This window comes from Mytilus galloprovincialis, chromosome 12 (genome assembly GCF_965363235.1).
Source record: "Mytilus galloprovincialis chromosome 12, xbMytGall1.hap1.1, whole genome shotgun sequence".
NCBI lineage: Eukaryota > Metazoa > Mollusca > Bivalvia > Mytilida > Mytilidae > Mytilus > Mytilus galloprovincialis.
In genome coordinates, this window is record NC_134849.1 from 81,059,671 (window position 1) to 81,077,576 (window position 17,906).

At 31.6% G+C, this 17,906-nt stretch overlaps 1 protein-coding gene across 1 annotated transcript in view; it reads right to left on the bottom strand.

Moving 5' to 3' along the window:
• The window catches only part of LOC143053777 (uncharacterized), a 65,667-nt gene that overhangs the window by 25,487 nt on the left and 22,274 nt on the right, over nt 1–17,906 (bottom strand). Inside the window, exons 6-10 of the mRNA XM_076226558.1 lie at nt 16,626–16,724; nt 15,968–16,066; nt 15,310–15,408; nt 14,751–14,858; nt 12,917–12,988 (exon numbers count right to left, since the gene is read on the bottom strand). Of these exons, the coding sequence (XP_076082673.1) occupies nt 12,917–12,988; nt 14,751–14,858; nt 15,310–15,408; nt 15,968–16,066; nt 16,626–16,724 (477 nt within the window). The remainder of the gene's footprint in view (nt 1–12,916; nt 12,989–14,750; nt 14,859–15,309; nt 15,409–15,967; nt 16,067–16,625; nt 16,725–17,906) is intronic.

Genomic DNA, 17,906 nt, shown 5'->3' on the forward strand with positions numbered 1-17,906 from the left:
TTTTACCTCAAAACTCAATCCCAGCCTTCCCGTTGTGGTATGGAACCTTGTTGTACAATTTAAGAGAGATTCCATAAACTTAAACACAAGTTATTGTCTGGAAACTAAAAAAATGCTTGTTTTTGGGGCCTTTTTTCCCCTAATTCCTGAACGTTTAGGGCAATTACTCATTGAATCAATCCCACCCTTCCCTTTGTGATATTGAACCTTGTGATCCAATTTCAGAGAGATCCATACACTTACACTAAAGTTATTCTGGAAACTACAAAAATGCTTATATTATGCTGTTGGTACCATAACCCCCAAAATCAATTCCAACCTTCCTTTTGTGGTATTGAACCTTCTGGTAAAAAACACAAAAATAATTTTTTTGGTCGAATAAATTTCGGAATACAAAATGGCTACTTTCCCTAGTTAAAGACTGCAGGTAGAGCGTGGAATCTACCCCCTCAAAATATTTGTAAATGTACAATGAAAATTCTCGTTCTGAATGAATTACTCAAGAATATATTTGTTACACAGAATGAATGACAGAATGAATAAAAATTGAAAATTTGACATTTACCTATTATGGTTCAATATCCACAATCCAAGTATATCAAAGAACCGCAAGAATTCAATTTTTGATGATATCAAACAGGAGTTTAAAATCCAGAATCTTAATACAGTGTAAGATTGGGCAAACCAAAGAGCACTGATAATTCAATTTTTGATGAAATCAAACAAAGTTTAATTTTGGAACACAAATTGGACCAACTTTGAAAACATGCTCAAAATCTAAAATTCAAAACACTGTTTGATTGGGCATATAATAATTCAATTTTAACCAACTTAAATACTGTGCCCGAAATCAAAAATCTTAAAATACGCTTAGATTCAGCATATTAAAGAACCCCTAGAATTCATTTCTTTTTTTAAATTAAAATTAAAGTTTAATTTGGGACCCTTTGGACCTTAATATTGACCAATTTGAAGACAGCTGGCCCAAAAATTAAAAATCTAAATGCACAGTTAGTCTGCATATGAAAGAAAAGCAATAATACACATTTTGATGAAATCAAACAAAGTTTAATTTTGGACCCTTTTGACCTCAATGTAGATCAATTTAAAAATGGGGCTCATTATCTAAAATAGTAATACAAGGTTAGAACCCCAAAAGTTAAAGACTTTTAATTAATCCAATTGAAATTGGTTAAAAGAATGTCTTTATTTTCAATTGAAGATTTCCTGCTATTGTGCAATATTGTGCTATTGTGCAATATTATGCTATTGCACAATACTGTACACTTAAATATTTCTTGCTATTGCACAAAACTGCTATTGTGCAATACTGTGCAATTAAAGATTTCTTGCTTCTGTGCAATACTGTGCTTTTGCGCAAAACTTTGCAATTAAAGATTTCTTGCTATTGCCCAATACAATGCTATTGCGAAATACTGTGCTGTTGCACAATACTGTGTTTTTTTGCAATACTGTGCAATTGAAGATTTCTCCTTGAAAAAAATTAAAGACTTTAAATTAATCCCATTAAAATTGGTTAAAAGATTTGTCTTTATTTTCAATTGAAGTTTTCCTGCTATTGCACAATACTATGCTATTGTGCAATACTGTGCAAATAAAGATTTCTTGCTATTGCCCAAATACTGTGCCATTGTGCAATACTGTGCTACTGCACAATGGAAGATTTCTTGCTATTGTGCAATACTGTGCTTTTTGCAATACAGTGCTCTTGAAGATTTCTTCTTGAAACTTTTCAAAAAATTTCAATTTTCAAAAATTTTGAAGTAAAAAATATGAACCCCCAAAAAAAATTGAAAAAAAAAATCCCCCCAAACTCATTCCCAGCCTTCTCTTTGTGGTATGGAACGTTGTAGTACAATTTTATACAAAGATCCATACCCAAAAACACAAGTTATTGTTCGGAAACTATAAAAATGCTTTCTTTTGGCCCCTAATTCTTAATCTGTTGGTACTATAACCCTGAAAATCAATCCCCACCTTCCTTTTGTGGTATTGAACCTTCTGGTAAAATTTCATAGAGAGACATCAATTAAACTAAATTTATTGTCTGGAAACCAAATGTGTCTACGGACGATGACGCTGCTGATGACAACACCTATGACATCAGAGCATTATAAATATGAACGTATAAAAATGCTGAAAACTGATTACTTTCCTTTATTGTTAAAGCCAAAGGACCATAACTCTGCACAAAACTGTTCTATAATTTATCACGGTAAACCTAAAACTGTATACCAAATATCAAATCAACATCTGTAGGCATGACGACAAAAAGTGTGGAAAACTAATTCCTTACGTGAATTTAAGAAGTCAAAGGACCTGCCATGTGAGGGACTCAAACTCATAACCGTAGTGTAAAAAGGCTAGTGATATAGTTGTTGGCTACGTAAAAGGATATTTGCTAAAGTAGGACAAAGTTAATTGTTGGCCAAGCTAAAAATAGTTAATACGTTACAGTTATCTCCATTTCTATGCATTCTATACAAAATTAAAAAAATTGAATAATTGACACAGCATAGGTTTATGACACAACAAGAATGTGGTCAAAGAACTGAAAAAATTGAAATTGGACATTAAGGGGGTACAGAACACCTAAAAAAGATAACTCTTACTCATTGCTACGTTTTAAAATCGTGTGCAATATGCAAGCTTTTAAATGATCATGATCAGAATGTTTACATTATTGCTATTAAAGAGCAGCTGTACACCTATTGTTAATTATTCATTTAATCTTTTAATCCATTTAAAGTTACTAATTTTCAATAAAGGAATCTTCAAGGAGACATAATAGGGAAATTTCAGAGTGAAATAAATTTACCAAAAGAAAACCAGGACGTTAGAAAAGGAGGGAAATAGAAAGGACCAAAACTGTTTTCGTTTTTTACTTGCCAATGCCTAGATCTTACATAAAATGAAATAAAGGACAACGATGCTACCATTTGATTTTACGGGTGGGAGGGCTAGAATTAAAAATGTTGTCCTGCATTTTGTTTAGTTGTAATCATTGGGGGGAGGGGGGACTGGGATCGGGTGTTTTAAGCTCGATATTTCGGAATCCGGGAATTCTTTTTTCAAATTTCAGGATGTCGGGATTTAAATTTATACTCGGGATTTCATGGTTTTAAGCCCAGGATCAGGATTCAGGACCCCTCCTACCCTCCCTCATCTGACATCTTTTTCCTGGATTTTTATATTCATTCTTTAGGGAACTGCATTTTTCATTAGTTTATCTGTAAATGTTTACATAAATTGTAATTCTGCTTGTTTATGCCAAATTACTGTTCCTGCCTTGTTTGCTCAAAAGCCTGTCTTGCTTTTTTCAAATTTCATCCAAGCCTCCCCTCAAATGGTAGCTCCCTCTGACAATAAAATTGTAACCAAATAAATAAATAAACCATGGACAATTATACAATGCTTCTGTTTGTAGATCTTCGTACCAAATTGATTAAACTCAAAACTGAATTGACTCCACAATACTTTTTTTAAAACCATACCTGTAGTTTTTAATGAAAGACACTATGGGCTTTAATTAGTAATACACTAATGTTAAACAGGTTATGATTAATTTATAATTTTAAAATTTCTGGCATATTTTTTTAAAGTGCAATTGAATATTTATTACATGATTTATATTCATGTAAAAAGTTAGAAGATACTGAGGGGGATACTCAACCACCAGTGCATCATTTACATGTTACAGAACAAAGACAAAAAGAAGAAAAATAACCATCCGATTCAGTCCACAAAACACAACACATATTCATGCACTCTCACATTCATCTGAATAAAAAAAAATACTACATCTTTCTAGTATCTTTTTTCAACCTTTTATCCTGACAGGTGTAGAAAATAAAAGGGTGTCTTCTATTCCGTCCGCAATTTAGGGAAATTCAAGTCTATATTTAGAATCATGGTTGAAACTGAAACTACACATATGTATGATATAAATAGAACATGTTATTTTTGCTTTATGAAATTTAAATTTCGAAATAAATATTAACAAGAATGTGTCCATAGTACATGGATGTCCCACTCGCACTATCATTATCTATGTTTAGTGGACCCTGAAATTGGAGTAAAAACTATAATTTGGCATTTAAATTAGAAAGATCATATCATAGGGAACATGTATACTAAGTTTCAAGTTGATTGGACTTCAACTTCATCAAAAACTACCTTGACCAAAAACTTTAACCTGAAATTTGCACTATCATTTTCTATGTTCAGTGAACCGTGAAATTGGGGTAAAAACTATAATTTGGCATTTAAATTAGAAAGATCATATCATAGGGAACATGTATACTAAGTTTCAAGTTGATTGGACTTCAACTTCATCAAAAACTACCTTGACCAAAAACTTTAACCTGAAATTTGCACTATCATTTTTCTATGTTCAGTGAACCGTGAAATTTGGGTTAAAACTCTAATTTGGCATTACAATTAGAAAGATCATATCATAGGGAACATGTGTACTAAGTTTCAAGCAGATTGGACTTCAACTTCATCAAAAACTACCTTGACCAAAAACTTTAACCTGAATGAACGGACGGAAGGACGGACGGACGCACAGACCAGAAAACATAATGCCCCTCTACTATCGTAGGTGGGGCATAAAAACGAAACTGTGGTGTTATTGCAAGTGACAAGTGAAAATGTTTCTTCTCAACTATCAATTCAAGATTATTACTGAATAGAGTAATCATTCTCTATAATAATAAGGGTCCCAAAAAATAATGTAAAATAAATAGTGTAACTGCCGTGCTTTTAAGTAAAAACCAGTTGTATCTAATTTTCATAACCTCTGCAGAAATACTAAAAAACAGTTCTAAGTTTAACGAACTTGATTACACAGTATAAGGATTTTGCACAGTCAGCTCTATTTCACCTCTCATTATAAGGCGTGGTTCTTTGCACGAATAGTTTTGTTCTTAAGTTTTGAATTGTATATTTTTGAATCTGTAGACCAATAAATTGAAAATCTTGATCATGTAAAGCATCTGCCAACTTTAAAGCTTTTCCCTTTGTATCATAGGTATTTTTTACGTGTCATGCTTTTAACTTCAACTGCATGTATCTCAAATCAAAAATCAGTTACATCCTTTTTTTGCCCCTGCAACTGAAAGTAGGGGGGTATTGTTTTACCCCTGCCCGTCTGTCCTTCCGTCTGTCCCATTATTGGTATATAATAACTACTCCTACTGTTTGATTCCTAGGAAGTTTTCACTTTACTTTCTGTTGAGTAGTTAAGTACGTACACTGCGCTTCAATGGAAACTATCTCTTTTTCAAACAATTTTATGTGACTACATGTCCATTATGTATTCCGTGTGCATGGAATGGGTTGACATGTCATGAAATGTGTCTATATTGTTGTATGGTCGATTAAAGCTTGTGTATTATGATTTTTAAAAATAAATATGAATTCATAACTTCATAAAAGTCATGGCCGGTACAAGTGTTTCTTACCAAAAAACAAAATTATCGTCCTTGAGGTCAAAGTTCAAGGTCACATGAGGGTCAAAATTCTAAGAAGGCTCACCACCTCATGATGATACATCCACATGCCAAAGATGTAAGGCCTAGGTCAAAAGGTGAAGAAGTTGTGGCCTACATGGTTGTTTTTCACGAAAAAAAACATAGAGTTGACCTTGAGGTCACATTTGAAGGTCACACAAAGGTCATCTTGATGCAAGACACTTAACCTCGTTATGATACATCCACATGCCAAATATCTAAGGCCTAGTTCAAAAGACAAAAACAAATATTGCCATTATGTACTTTTTGAATAGATTTTGCTCTTATTTTATGAACCAATTTGAGGGTGGGGCGTATTTCAAACTTAAATACCAAAAAATCTAACGGTTAAAATTTAAAAAAAATTTGCAAGAACAACCGACTAGTATAGCACTACAAATGCTTAGTTTTATGAAAAAATTAAACGACACATTTTTTATTAAAAAAAAAAAATCTTCTTCAAATACTAGAAGCACAGCATTCACTTTTCGGGGCAGATTCTGGTTCCCCTATTAAAGTTCGGACAAAATAAAAAACTTACAAGACAAGAGGCTCTCAAGAGCCTGAATCGCTCACCTTAATTTTTTTGGTTAAATCTCTCATCAATGATTATTTTGGCTTTTCAATTTATTTAAATGTTCTTTGAATCGTCCTATTTTCTTCAAAAGCAAAAAAAAATCATTTTCTCCTATGTTCTATTTTAGCCATAGGAGCTATGTTTCTTGACATACAAGGAAATGAAATATAAAATTTATACTAGATACTCTGAAACTCATTTAGCCTAAGTTTGGCTGAAATTGATACAGCAGTTTCAAAGGAGAAGATTTTTTAAAGTAAGTCAACATGATGAACAAATTGTGTAAAAAGTCTTTAAAGGGCAATAACTCCTTAAGGGGTCAATTGACAATTTTGGTCAAATTGACTTATTTGTAGATCTTACTTTGCTTAACATTTTTGCTATTAACAGTTTATCTGTATCTATAATAGTATTCAAGATAATAACCAAAAACTGCAAAATTTCTTTAAAATCATCAATTCAGGGGCATTATACCTGAAAAACCAGTTACCCAATTCGGCTGAAAATTACAGGACAGGTAGACCTTGAGCTAATAAATACTTTAACATATTGTCTTATTTGCTCTAAATGCTGGAGTTTTTGAGATATTAGCCAAAAACTGCATTTTACCCTGTGATCTATTTTTAGCCATGACGGCCATGTTTTTTGACGAAATCAAAAATTAAGCACATACTTTATTTTAAACACCTTACTGATCATTCAGTTGAAGTTTGGTTGAATTAAGTTGAGTAGTTTTAGAGGAGAAGATTTTTTGAAGTTAGCAAATATGATGAACAAATTGTGAAAAATTGTCATTAAAGGACAATAACCCCTTAAGGGGTCAATTGACAATTTTGTTCATATTAACTTATTTGTAGATCGTACTTTGCTGATCATTTTTGCTGTTTACAGTTTATCTTTATCTATAATAATATTCTAGATAATGACCAAAAACTGCAAAATTTCCTTAAAATTACCAATTAAGTGGCAGCAACCCAACAATGGTTTGTTTGATTCATCTGAAAATTTCAGGGCTGATAGATCTTGACCTAATGAACATTTTAACCCCCATGTCAGATTTGCTCTAAATGCTTTTGTTTTTGAGATATAAGCCAAAAACTGCATTTGACCCCTATGTTCTATTTTAAGTAATGGCGGCCATGTTTTTTGACGGATCAAAAATCAAAGCACACACTTTGTGCAAGATAATCTAAGGAACAATCATGCTAAGTTTTAACCAAATCCATTCAGTAGTTTCAGAGGAGAAGATTTTTTAAAGTTAGCAAATATGATGAACAAATTGTGAAAAATTGTCATTTAAGGACAATAACCCCTTAAGGGGTCAATTGACAATTTTGGTCATATTAACTTATTTGTAGATCTTACTTTGCTGATCATTTTTGCTGTTTACAGTTTATCTTTATCTATAATAATATTCTAGATAATGACCAAAAACTGCAAAATTTCCTTAAAATTACCAATTAAGTGGCAGCAACCCAACAATGGTTTGTTTGATTCATCTGAAAATTTCAGGGCTGATAGATCTTGACCTAATGAACATTTTAACCCCCATGTCAGATTTGCTCTAAATGCTTTTGTTTTTGAGATATAAGCCAAAAACTGCATTTGACCCCTATGTTCTATTTAAGTAACGGCGGCCATGTTTTTTGACGGATCAAAAATCGAAGCGCACATTTTGTGCAGGATATACTAAGGAACAATCATGCTAAGTTTCATTCAAATCCATTCAGTAGTTTCAGAGGAGAAGATGTTTGAAAAATTGTTAACGACGACAGACGACGACGACGACGGACGCCAAGTGATAAGAAAAGCTCACATGGCCTTTAAGGCCAGGTGAGCTAAAAAGGGTATCAGTGAACTAATATTCACCTCAGCTATCATTATTAGCTATGCTATTGTCAATTTAGGATTAAATTTTAGAAAATTTAACATATTTAACCTTCTAAAATTTTTACAAGATGTTTAGGTTGGCCTAGTTTATCAATGAAAAAAAATTAAGAAAAATTAAACAACAGGATTTTTTTGGGGTATAGTGTTGGGTACCCCCTTAACCTATTATGGTCCAATATCCAAAATCTAAGTACATTTTTAGAATAAGCATATTAAAGAAACCCAAGAATTCTATTATTGATGAGATACTAATAATTAAAACATTCCTGTTCAAAGGAAAATAACTCAAAACAAACAAGAGACCAAATGACATAGAAATTAATTATTAATTATACCATTTCTGTTCAAAGGGAAATAACTCAAAATAAACAAGAGACCAAATGACATAGAAATTAATTATTAATTATACCATTTCTGTTCAAAGGGAAATAACTCAAAATAAACAAGAGACCAAATGACATAGAAATTACTTATAAATTACACCATTTCTGTTCAAAGGGAAATAGCTCAAATTCATAGTAAAAATCACTTTTGTTACTGAAAGGACAACAACTCAACAACGAAAACAGCTCAAATCGTGAAAATTGAACTTGACCTTCATTTAGTCACAGGAAACAACATATCTTAATTTGAAAAGATTTTGTCAAAGCTTTTTCATGTTAATGAACGGACAGTCTTTGGCAGCCGCCCACCTGGCGCTGTACATCCTTAAGTCAATAACCAAAAACAATTAAATATCAAAAATCAAGAAAACTTGCTCTCGTCTTGTTCGCTCTAAAATATGAAATAAAAGACATTTGCGAATTTTATTGAATAATGAAGAAATCATATGATAATAAATTCCTGAATTGAATCAAAGAGCTGAAAGCTCTGAGGAAAAATGACGCCACTGTCTCTAATATTGGGATATTTTTTATGCAAGTCTTGATTTGCACATACAATTATTAGTTTAACAATGCTACATGTCTCGTAAGCATATAATTGATATTCATATATATATATATGTGTGTGTGTGTGAAGTGAAGATGACAACTGGCTGGTTTTTTTAAAGACAAATGAATAGGTCAAGACTACCTGAATTGTACAAATAAATACCGTAGGCCTGTATATTTCTCACTGGTACATAGTCCAAACCCCCTTCTCTCCACAAAATTTTAAGTAAATAATCTTTTTGTTACTGTTATCAAAGGTCTAATGAAACCCAGGTAATTTCAAAGAATTCTAGTCAAACCAGCACCTGGTTAAATTGGCACCCGGTATAGTCAAATCGGCACCTGGTTAAATCGACACCTGATATAGTCAATTTGTCACCCATGTTAAATATATTTTTAACAGTATTTTAAGCAAAAAGAGTTAAATACCTAAGGAAGGGATTGTCCAAAAACATTAACTTTCACATTTTTGGGGGTTCATGTACATTAGTATATATTTATTTTTCTCAACTAAATGTGTATTTTTAATCATATATATGAGGTATTGGATATTCTTTATGCATTTTTTAACCAGTTGAGCATTTTACAGGATTGTTGGTTTAATGCTGTATAAACTTTCCTGAAGAAAAAAAACCACCTTAAATTTGCTAATTATTTGGCATGAAAGTTTGATTTATTGAAAGGGATTCATAGTTTTCCATTTTATTTTTCTAATTGTCTCATTGTTAAAATAACAGCTTGGGTAAGGGCTTCGTTGTTTACCTTTATACACAACAGCATAGTAACTATGTACTTGGTAAAAGTTATTAATCAACTGAATAGAAAATATTATAACAAATATTATTGGATGCTAAATTGACTTCAAATAGGTGCCGATTTGACTAGATGCCGATTTGACTTGTACATTTCAAATCCTCTGCGATCAATTGCGGTATTTTCTTGAGAAAACCCGTTTTCCATCGTCAAACAGAAGTAGAAACTGCTTAAAAATAATTCTAGAACGCTTCATGATTGTTAAAATAAGTTAAATTCACTTAAAAAACAATTTTGAAACTTGCGATGTTTAAACAGGAAGTTTAAAAAGCATGTGTAAAAGAAGAAATTAACTGGTGAGAGTCGAATTCCGTACACGACAGATATCACGATAATACGACTTTGAAAGTAAAACAGTTCCATCCTCTTGTAAAACAGTCTTTATTATACCTATCACATTAATGTTTGAAGAGTCTTAAGCTTATACAAACCATATAAGTCGGTATGAAACATCAAAACAGAATGAACAATAACCGATTACGTTTTGTAGTTTACAAATTTTAAGCTGGTTTACGGTTGACTTTTTTACTATGTTTGTATCGTTTCAATCTAGCAGATACCAGTTTATTTCAAATGCATTGAAAAGAAACGAGAAATTTGTAATCAGGGATGGGGTAATGGTAATCTGTAATCGTAATCGATTGTAATTGATTACATTTTTTCAAGTAATCGACAGTAATCTGTAATCAAAGAGAATTTCGATTACATGTAATCGTAATTTAATCGATTACAGCAAAAAATTGGATGTAATCATCGATTACTTTTCGATTACATTTCGATTACTTTAGTAAAATAGTTTGATGAAAAAACAACCTATTTCAGAGGAAAATATGTATGTTATCACTTTGAAGTACAGATAAAATACTATGCATCAACAATACTTGAGAGTTAAGCAACTGCCTTATTTCTGTCTATTGTCTCAAGCTGCATTGTGAGCAACCAGATCCCAAATGAATGTATGTGCTTGTCAATAATTCAAGAGCTTTAATATTAAAATAATAAAATAGATTTGAAATAAGAAAATTGCCTGTCTTTTGTTATGTTATGTCATACATTTTTAAAAGTAGTAACTTAAAGTTTATTTGAATTCTATTTCATGAAAACATCTTTTTCAATCAGAGTTGAAATTAAAGCTTAAAATAGATAATTAGTTGATTTCTTAAATGTTATGATATACATGTATATAAAATGAATTAAAAAAGAATAAGAAATCCTTTTAACATTAATGAACCAATGGCAATGGCAATGCATTGCAATTCTTTTTAGAAATAGATACATGTATCCCTTTGACACAATAAAAAAATAGTTCTTAGACACTATAAACATATTTTGTATATAATTTGATTGGACAAGTCAACAAATCTTAACAACATTCTTGCCTTTCCTAATAACATAATCAAAGTCTTCTAATCAATAACAAACATAGCTTGTTTTTATTTCAATTATCTTATGTCTAATTAAGAAGGAAATTTACAGTATTTAGCCCCAGGTTATAAATTGTACTCCAGTGGCAGTTAAATAATCTGTAATTAGGGTGGTTATCCAAACAAAAGGTTTAAATTATGCATGTCATTATAAAAATAAATTTTGATCTTAAAAATTAGCTGAACTAACTTATTATTCTACTTTTTTTTATATTTCCTAAAACATTATAATTAACTATGCTAAAATCTTTTTTTTTAAAGCGTAAAAACAAAAAAGCTAACTGAAGTCAGTAAGATAGAAATTTTTTGAAAAACAATTAGTTATGAATAAGTGATAGTTGCAATGCGATGACATCTTTCATTTATGTTGAAAGTAAAAATTTCAAGATTTTTGAAATATTTTTTATCTTCATTAAGAGATTTGATATAATAACAGCTATTAACTTATAATTTACCGGATTTGTAATCACATAAGCAACACGACGGGTGCCGCATGTGGAGCAGGATCTGCTTACCCTTCCGGAGCACCTGAGATCACCCCTAGTTTTTGGTGGGGTTCGTGTTGTTTATTCTTTAGTTTTCTATGTTGTGTCATGTGTACTATTGTTTTTCTGTTTGTCTTTTTCATTTTTAGCCATGGCGTTGTCAGTTTGTTTTAGATTTATGAGTTTGACCGTCCCTTTGGTATCTTTCGTCCCTCTTTTAGAAACATGCTTTAAATGATGCATTTGATAAAGTTCTTAATTTCCACTATACAAATGCTATACAAATGTTGAGCAATATAATTGTGATTTTTTGGTAAAATGTTGAGCATGTAATTGAAAGTAATCGAAAAGTAATGTAATTACTTTTGATAAAGTAATCGATTGTAATCGATTACATACTAAAATTTGAATAATCGATTATTAATCGATTGCACAAAATTCCTTCATGTAATCGATTATTAATCGATTACATTTGTCAGTAATCGTGCCCATCCCTGTTTGTAATGAAAGGTTTAGTTTTTATATTAACCAGTTTTAATTTGATATTAAATAGAAATAACTTATTAATATGGATGAGTTAAAATTATTAGTTTGAAAAATGATGAGAGCGCCCTCTACAATATCAATGATGGCGGAACGTAAACAACCACCTCGCCGCGAAATTGAACTTGTTCTCTTATTTCTTGCTTATTGTACTCTATAGTCCGCACCCCCTCTGGAAGGTCCGATTTTGGAGAATAAAACCGCAGACTATACAAGCCTTTCTATGGACAGGTCAACATTTTTGTTGTAAATAAAATAAAGTATGTAAACTGGTTCCCTTCCGACTACAACACTTTGTTCAAGTGTAGCGGAATACAAGCAGATACCAGTTAGTTTGTAAAATAGTAAATATGCAAATGTATGATGTTGTCCAATCAAAATCGTGATGATCAATAAATTGCATTATAATTTAAATTTTGTGATCAAGACATAAAGAATGTTTAATTTTTTAAGATTTCTCTCTTGAAGTATCTTGGTTTTGTGATATTTGATTTCTGAGTTTTATATTTCTTTATATTTAGTAAATTATTTTCTACTTGATTCATTGTAAGCATATGTAATTTAACACCATATGTACCTGTAAGTATTCCATCACTTCTTCATGTTTTGTGTGTCTTCCCTTTAATGGTATTTAGTTTTTTATCCCTCTACATTTTGTAAATCGCTTTATATCGATTTATTCTGAGTGTAAGCATTTGTTATTCTAAAGCATGTGTACCTGTAAGTATTCCATCACTTCTTCATACTGCCTCTTTTTGCTTTTTGCTGCTAGATCATATGGAGTCTCACCCTGAAATACAGACAAATCTTTATATTACTTTCATCTGTTAACTACAAAGAAGACTTTTTAACACAGATTAATAGGTAAGACCAGTAGCAGCTAAGTGGTGATTTTTTTTATCTTAACAGATGCTTACCATATATATATATAACTCATGAGACGACATTCAGATTATTTTTCACAATTTTGTGAAGACTTTAAATAGGCTTTTAACTCTTTTTTGTCCTATAATTTTCTTTGCCGTTTGAAGATTGGTAAATGCATCCTTATGTCTACATGAGGGTGTGGAGGACTTTGGGGGTCTTCATTTTTAACTATCTTTTCTAATTTTGTGGACACATTATTGACAGTTCTTTATATTTTTAACACCCCAATATTGTTCGCTATTTTCTATATTTTTGCACCCAATTCTTTTCTATTCATTAATTTTTTACCGATTTCTCTCCATTTTCATTTTTTCTTCTTCCATTCATGATTTTCTAATCTGCTGTAAACCCATCCATACCCTCCTATATCTGTATACCCACACCATACCCACCTATATCTGTACACCCCCTCCACAACCTCCGATATCTGTGTAACAAATCAACACCCTCCTATACCTGTTTACACCATCCACACCACCCTATATATGTATACCCCATCCACACCCTCCTATATCTGTATACACAATCTACACCCTCCTATATCTGTATACCCCATCCACACCCTCCTATATATGTATACACCATCCACACCCTCCTATATCTGTACACCCCCTCCACAACCTCCTATATATGTATACCCGTTCCACACCCTCCCATATCTGTATAACCCTCCAATCCCTCCTATATCTGTATACCACAATCCACACCCTCCTATATATGTACACCCCATCCACATCCTCCTATATCTGTATACCACATCCACTCTCTCCTATATATGTATACCCTATACACACCCTCCTATATCTGTATACCTCATAAACACCCTTCTATATCTGTATACCCCATCCACACCCTCCTATACCAGTATACCCAATCCAGACCCTCCTATATCTGTATACCCAATATACACCCTCCTATATATGTATACCTCGTCCAAACGCTCCTATACCTGTATTCCCAATCCACACCCTCCTATATCTGTATACCTCATCCAAACCCTCCTATACCTGTATTCCCAATCCACACCCTCCTATATCTGTATACCCCATCCACACCCTCCTATATCTGTATACCCCATATACACCCTCCTATATCTGTATACCTCATCCTTACCCTCCTTTATTTATATACCCCATCCACACCCTCCTATATCTGTATACCCCATCCACACCCTCCTATATCTGTATACCCCATATACACCCTCCTATATCTGTATACCTCATCCTTACCCTCCTTTATTTATATACCCCATCCACACCCTCCTATATCTGTATACCCCATCCACACCCTTCTATATCTGTATTACCAATCCACACCCTCCTATATCTGTATGACCAATCCACACCCCCCTATATCATTATACCCCATCCATACCCTCCTATATCTGTATCCCCATCCACACCCTCCTATATCTGTATATCCCATGCACACCCTCCTATATCTGTATACCCCATCCATACCCTCCTATATCTGTATACCCCATCCACACCCTCCTATATCTGTATATCCCATCCATACCCTCCTATATCTGTATACCCCATCCATACCCTCCTATATCTGTTTACATCATTTGAGTGATTTAATACTTAATAGTTGAACACTGGGCATATACTATAAAATATTACCTCATGTGTTGTAACCAATGGGCTGGCACTTCCTTGTTCTACCAGACATCTTGTGATCTGTAGATGTCCCTCCTCAGCAGCATTATGTAAAGCTGTTCTTCCAACAATCTATAATATAACCAAATAACATGTAAATATTATGTACAATACTTTGTTATCAATAATATACAACATATCCTACAACTGACATTAAAACTTGTCTGATAAACTGAACAATGTTGTGTAATAAATATAAACAATATATATATCACATGAATTAGTGGTCAAAACTAAATAAAATGACCAGTCACACTTGTATTTATATTCTATATAAACAATAAATAAACATGTTTTGTTGTGAGATGTCAAAACTTCCATTAAACCTGATATCTTAAAAAAAAATAAAAAATCAAGAAATGTGTAAAATAATTATATCAATGGATTCAGTAGAACAAAACAAGGAAAATGAGACCCCACTTTATATGATTCTTACACATATTTGTTCATTAAAACTGTCTAATTAACAACATGATTTAGTGTAGATTAATAGTAATGTGATCAGACTAAGTAGATAACATACATCTGTGATGTCGATCTTACATCCTCTATCAATGAGAAGTCTACAGATCTCCAGGTGTCCTAACCAGGCAGCCTTCATTAATGCTGTCTCTCCAACTCCCTGGAATAATACAACTGACATCAAAACTTGTCTGATAAACTGAACAATGTTGTGTAATAAATATAAACAAAATATATATCACATGAATCAGTGGTCAAAACTGAATAAAATGACCAGTCACACTTGTATTTATATTGTATATAAACAATAAATAAACATGTTTTGTAGTGAAATGTCAAAACTTCCATAAAATCTGATATCTTAAAAAAATATTTTTTTCAATAAATGTGTAAAATGATTATATCAAAGGATTTAGTAGAACAAAACAAGTAAAATGAGACCCCACTTTATATAAATATTACACTTATTTGTTCATTAAAGCTGTCTAATTAACAACATGATTTAGTGAAGATTCAGTATCATTGTTCATTTAAATGAAATATTTTTTTTAAGAAACATGAAAAGGAGTAATATTTTCTGATTCAGAACAATAATATGAGTAAAATGAGACCCCACTTGATATAATAATTACAAATATTTGTTCATTAAAACTGTCTAATTAACAACATGATTTAGTGTAGATTAATAGTAATGTGATCAGACTAAGTAGATAACATACATCTGTGATGTCGATCTTACATCCTCTATCAATGAGGAGTCTACAGACCTCCAGGTGTTCTCCACTGGCAGCAATCATTAATGCTGTCTCTCCACCTCTCTGGAATAATACAACTGACATCAAAACTTGTCTGATAAACTGGACAATGTTGTGTAATAAATATAAACAAAATATATATCACATGAATCAGTGGTCAAAACTGAATAAAATGACCAGTCACATTTGTATTTATATTGTAAATAAACAATAAATAAACATGTTTTGTTGTGAAATGTCAAAACTTCCATTAAACCTGATATCTTAAAAAAATATTTTTTTCAATAAATGTGTAAAATAATTATATCAATGGATTCAGTAGAACAAAACAAGTAAAATGAGACCCCACTTTATATGATTCTTACACATATTTGTTTGTTAAAACTGTCTGATTAACAACAGGAATTAGTGTAGATTCAGTATAATTGTTCATTTTAATAAAATATCTTTTTTAAGAAACATGAAAAGGAGTTATATTTTCTGATTCAGAACAATAATACGAGTAAAATGAGACCCCACTTGATATAATTATTACACATATTTGTTCATTAAACCTGTCTAATTAACAACATGATTTTGTGTAGATTAATAGTAATGTGATCAGACTAAGTAGATAACATACTGTTGTGATGTCGATCTTACATCCTCTATCAATGAGGAGACTACAGACCTCCAGGTGTCCTTCCCAGGCAGCCCACATTAATGCTGTCCGTCCATCATCCTGGAATAATACAACTGACATCAAAACTTGTCTGATAAACTGGACAATGTTGTGTAATAAATATCAACAAAATATATATCACATGAATCAGTGGTCAAAACTGAATAAAATGACCAGTCACACTTGTATTTATATTGATCATAAACAACAAATAAACAACATGTTTTTTTGGTGAGATGTCAAACTTCCATCAGAACTGTCATGATGTTAATTTTTTTTTTGGTTTTTTTTAAGAAATGAACAAAATATTTACATTAATGGTTTCATTACAATTCTCTGAGTAAAATAACATCTCAGTTTATATAATTCTAACAAGTATTTGTTAATATAATGATTAAATCTGTCTGATTAACATGATTCAGAATAATGATCAATTTTTTAAAAAGTAACTTTTTCAAAGAAATATGAAAAATAGTTACATTTCCTGATTTAGTACAAGGAGACGAACAAAATGAGACCCTACTTTATATGATTCTTACAAATATTTGTTGTCCATTAACCCTGTCTAATTAACAACATAATTTTGTATATATTAAGGAATGTGGTCAAAGTGAAGCAATAACATACATGTGTGATATTTGTTTTACATCCACTGTAAAACCTTGGTGTAAAAAATGTTCTTGTAAATATTCAAAGCAAGAACTTTATCAACTATAATTCAAAACAAACAAAAACAATTAATGAGAGTATAATGATATAAATATCAGTTTCCATACAGATATATTATTATATTATGTTCAGAAGTAACTTGTAGTTATGTGTTTTATACTGCTTATGTACAATCTGTTATGTTCTGAAGTAACTTGTATTTGTATGTTTTATACTGCTGATGTACAATCTGTTATGTTCTGAAGAAACTGATGAGACTGGCATAGATGAAAACTAGAACCTAATTCCTGTGACATGACTAGTTTCGCAGTTATACTTGACTCATATTTTTGAAAAGTATTCCAAAAGAAATACATCAAATTCTGTTATATTGTTTAAATTTGTTTTGATCCTTTAATCAATTAAAAATGTAAAAAGGTTATTTTAATAGAAATTGTTTGGACAAGTAACAATTTTATTCGGACAAGTAAATTTTGGTATGTACTTGTCCTACAGGACAAAAGTTATTGTAGAGGCCTGATATACAATCTGTTATGTTCTCAAGTAGCTTGTAGCTGTGTGTTTTATACTGCT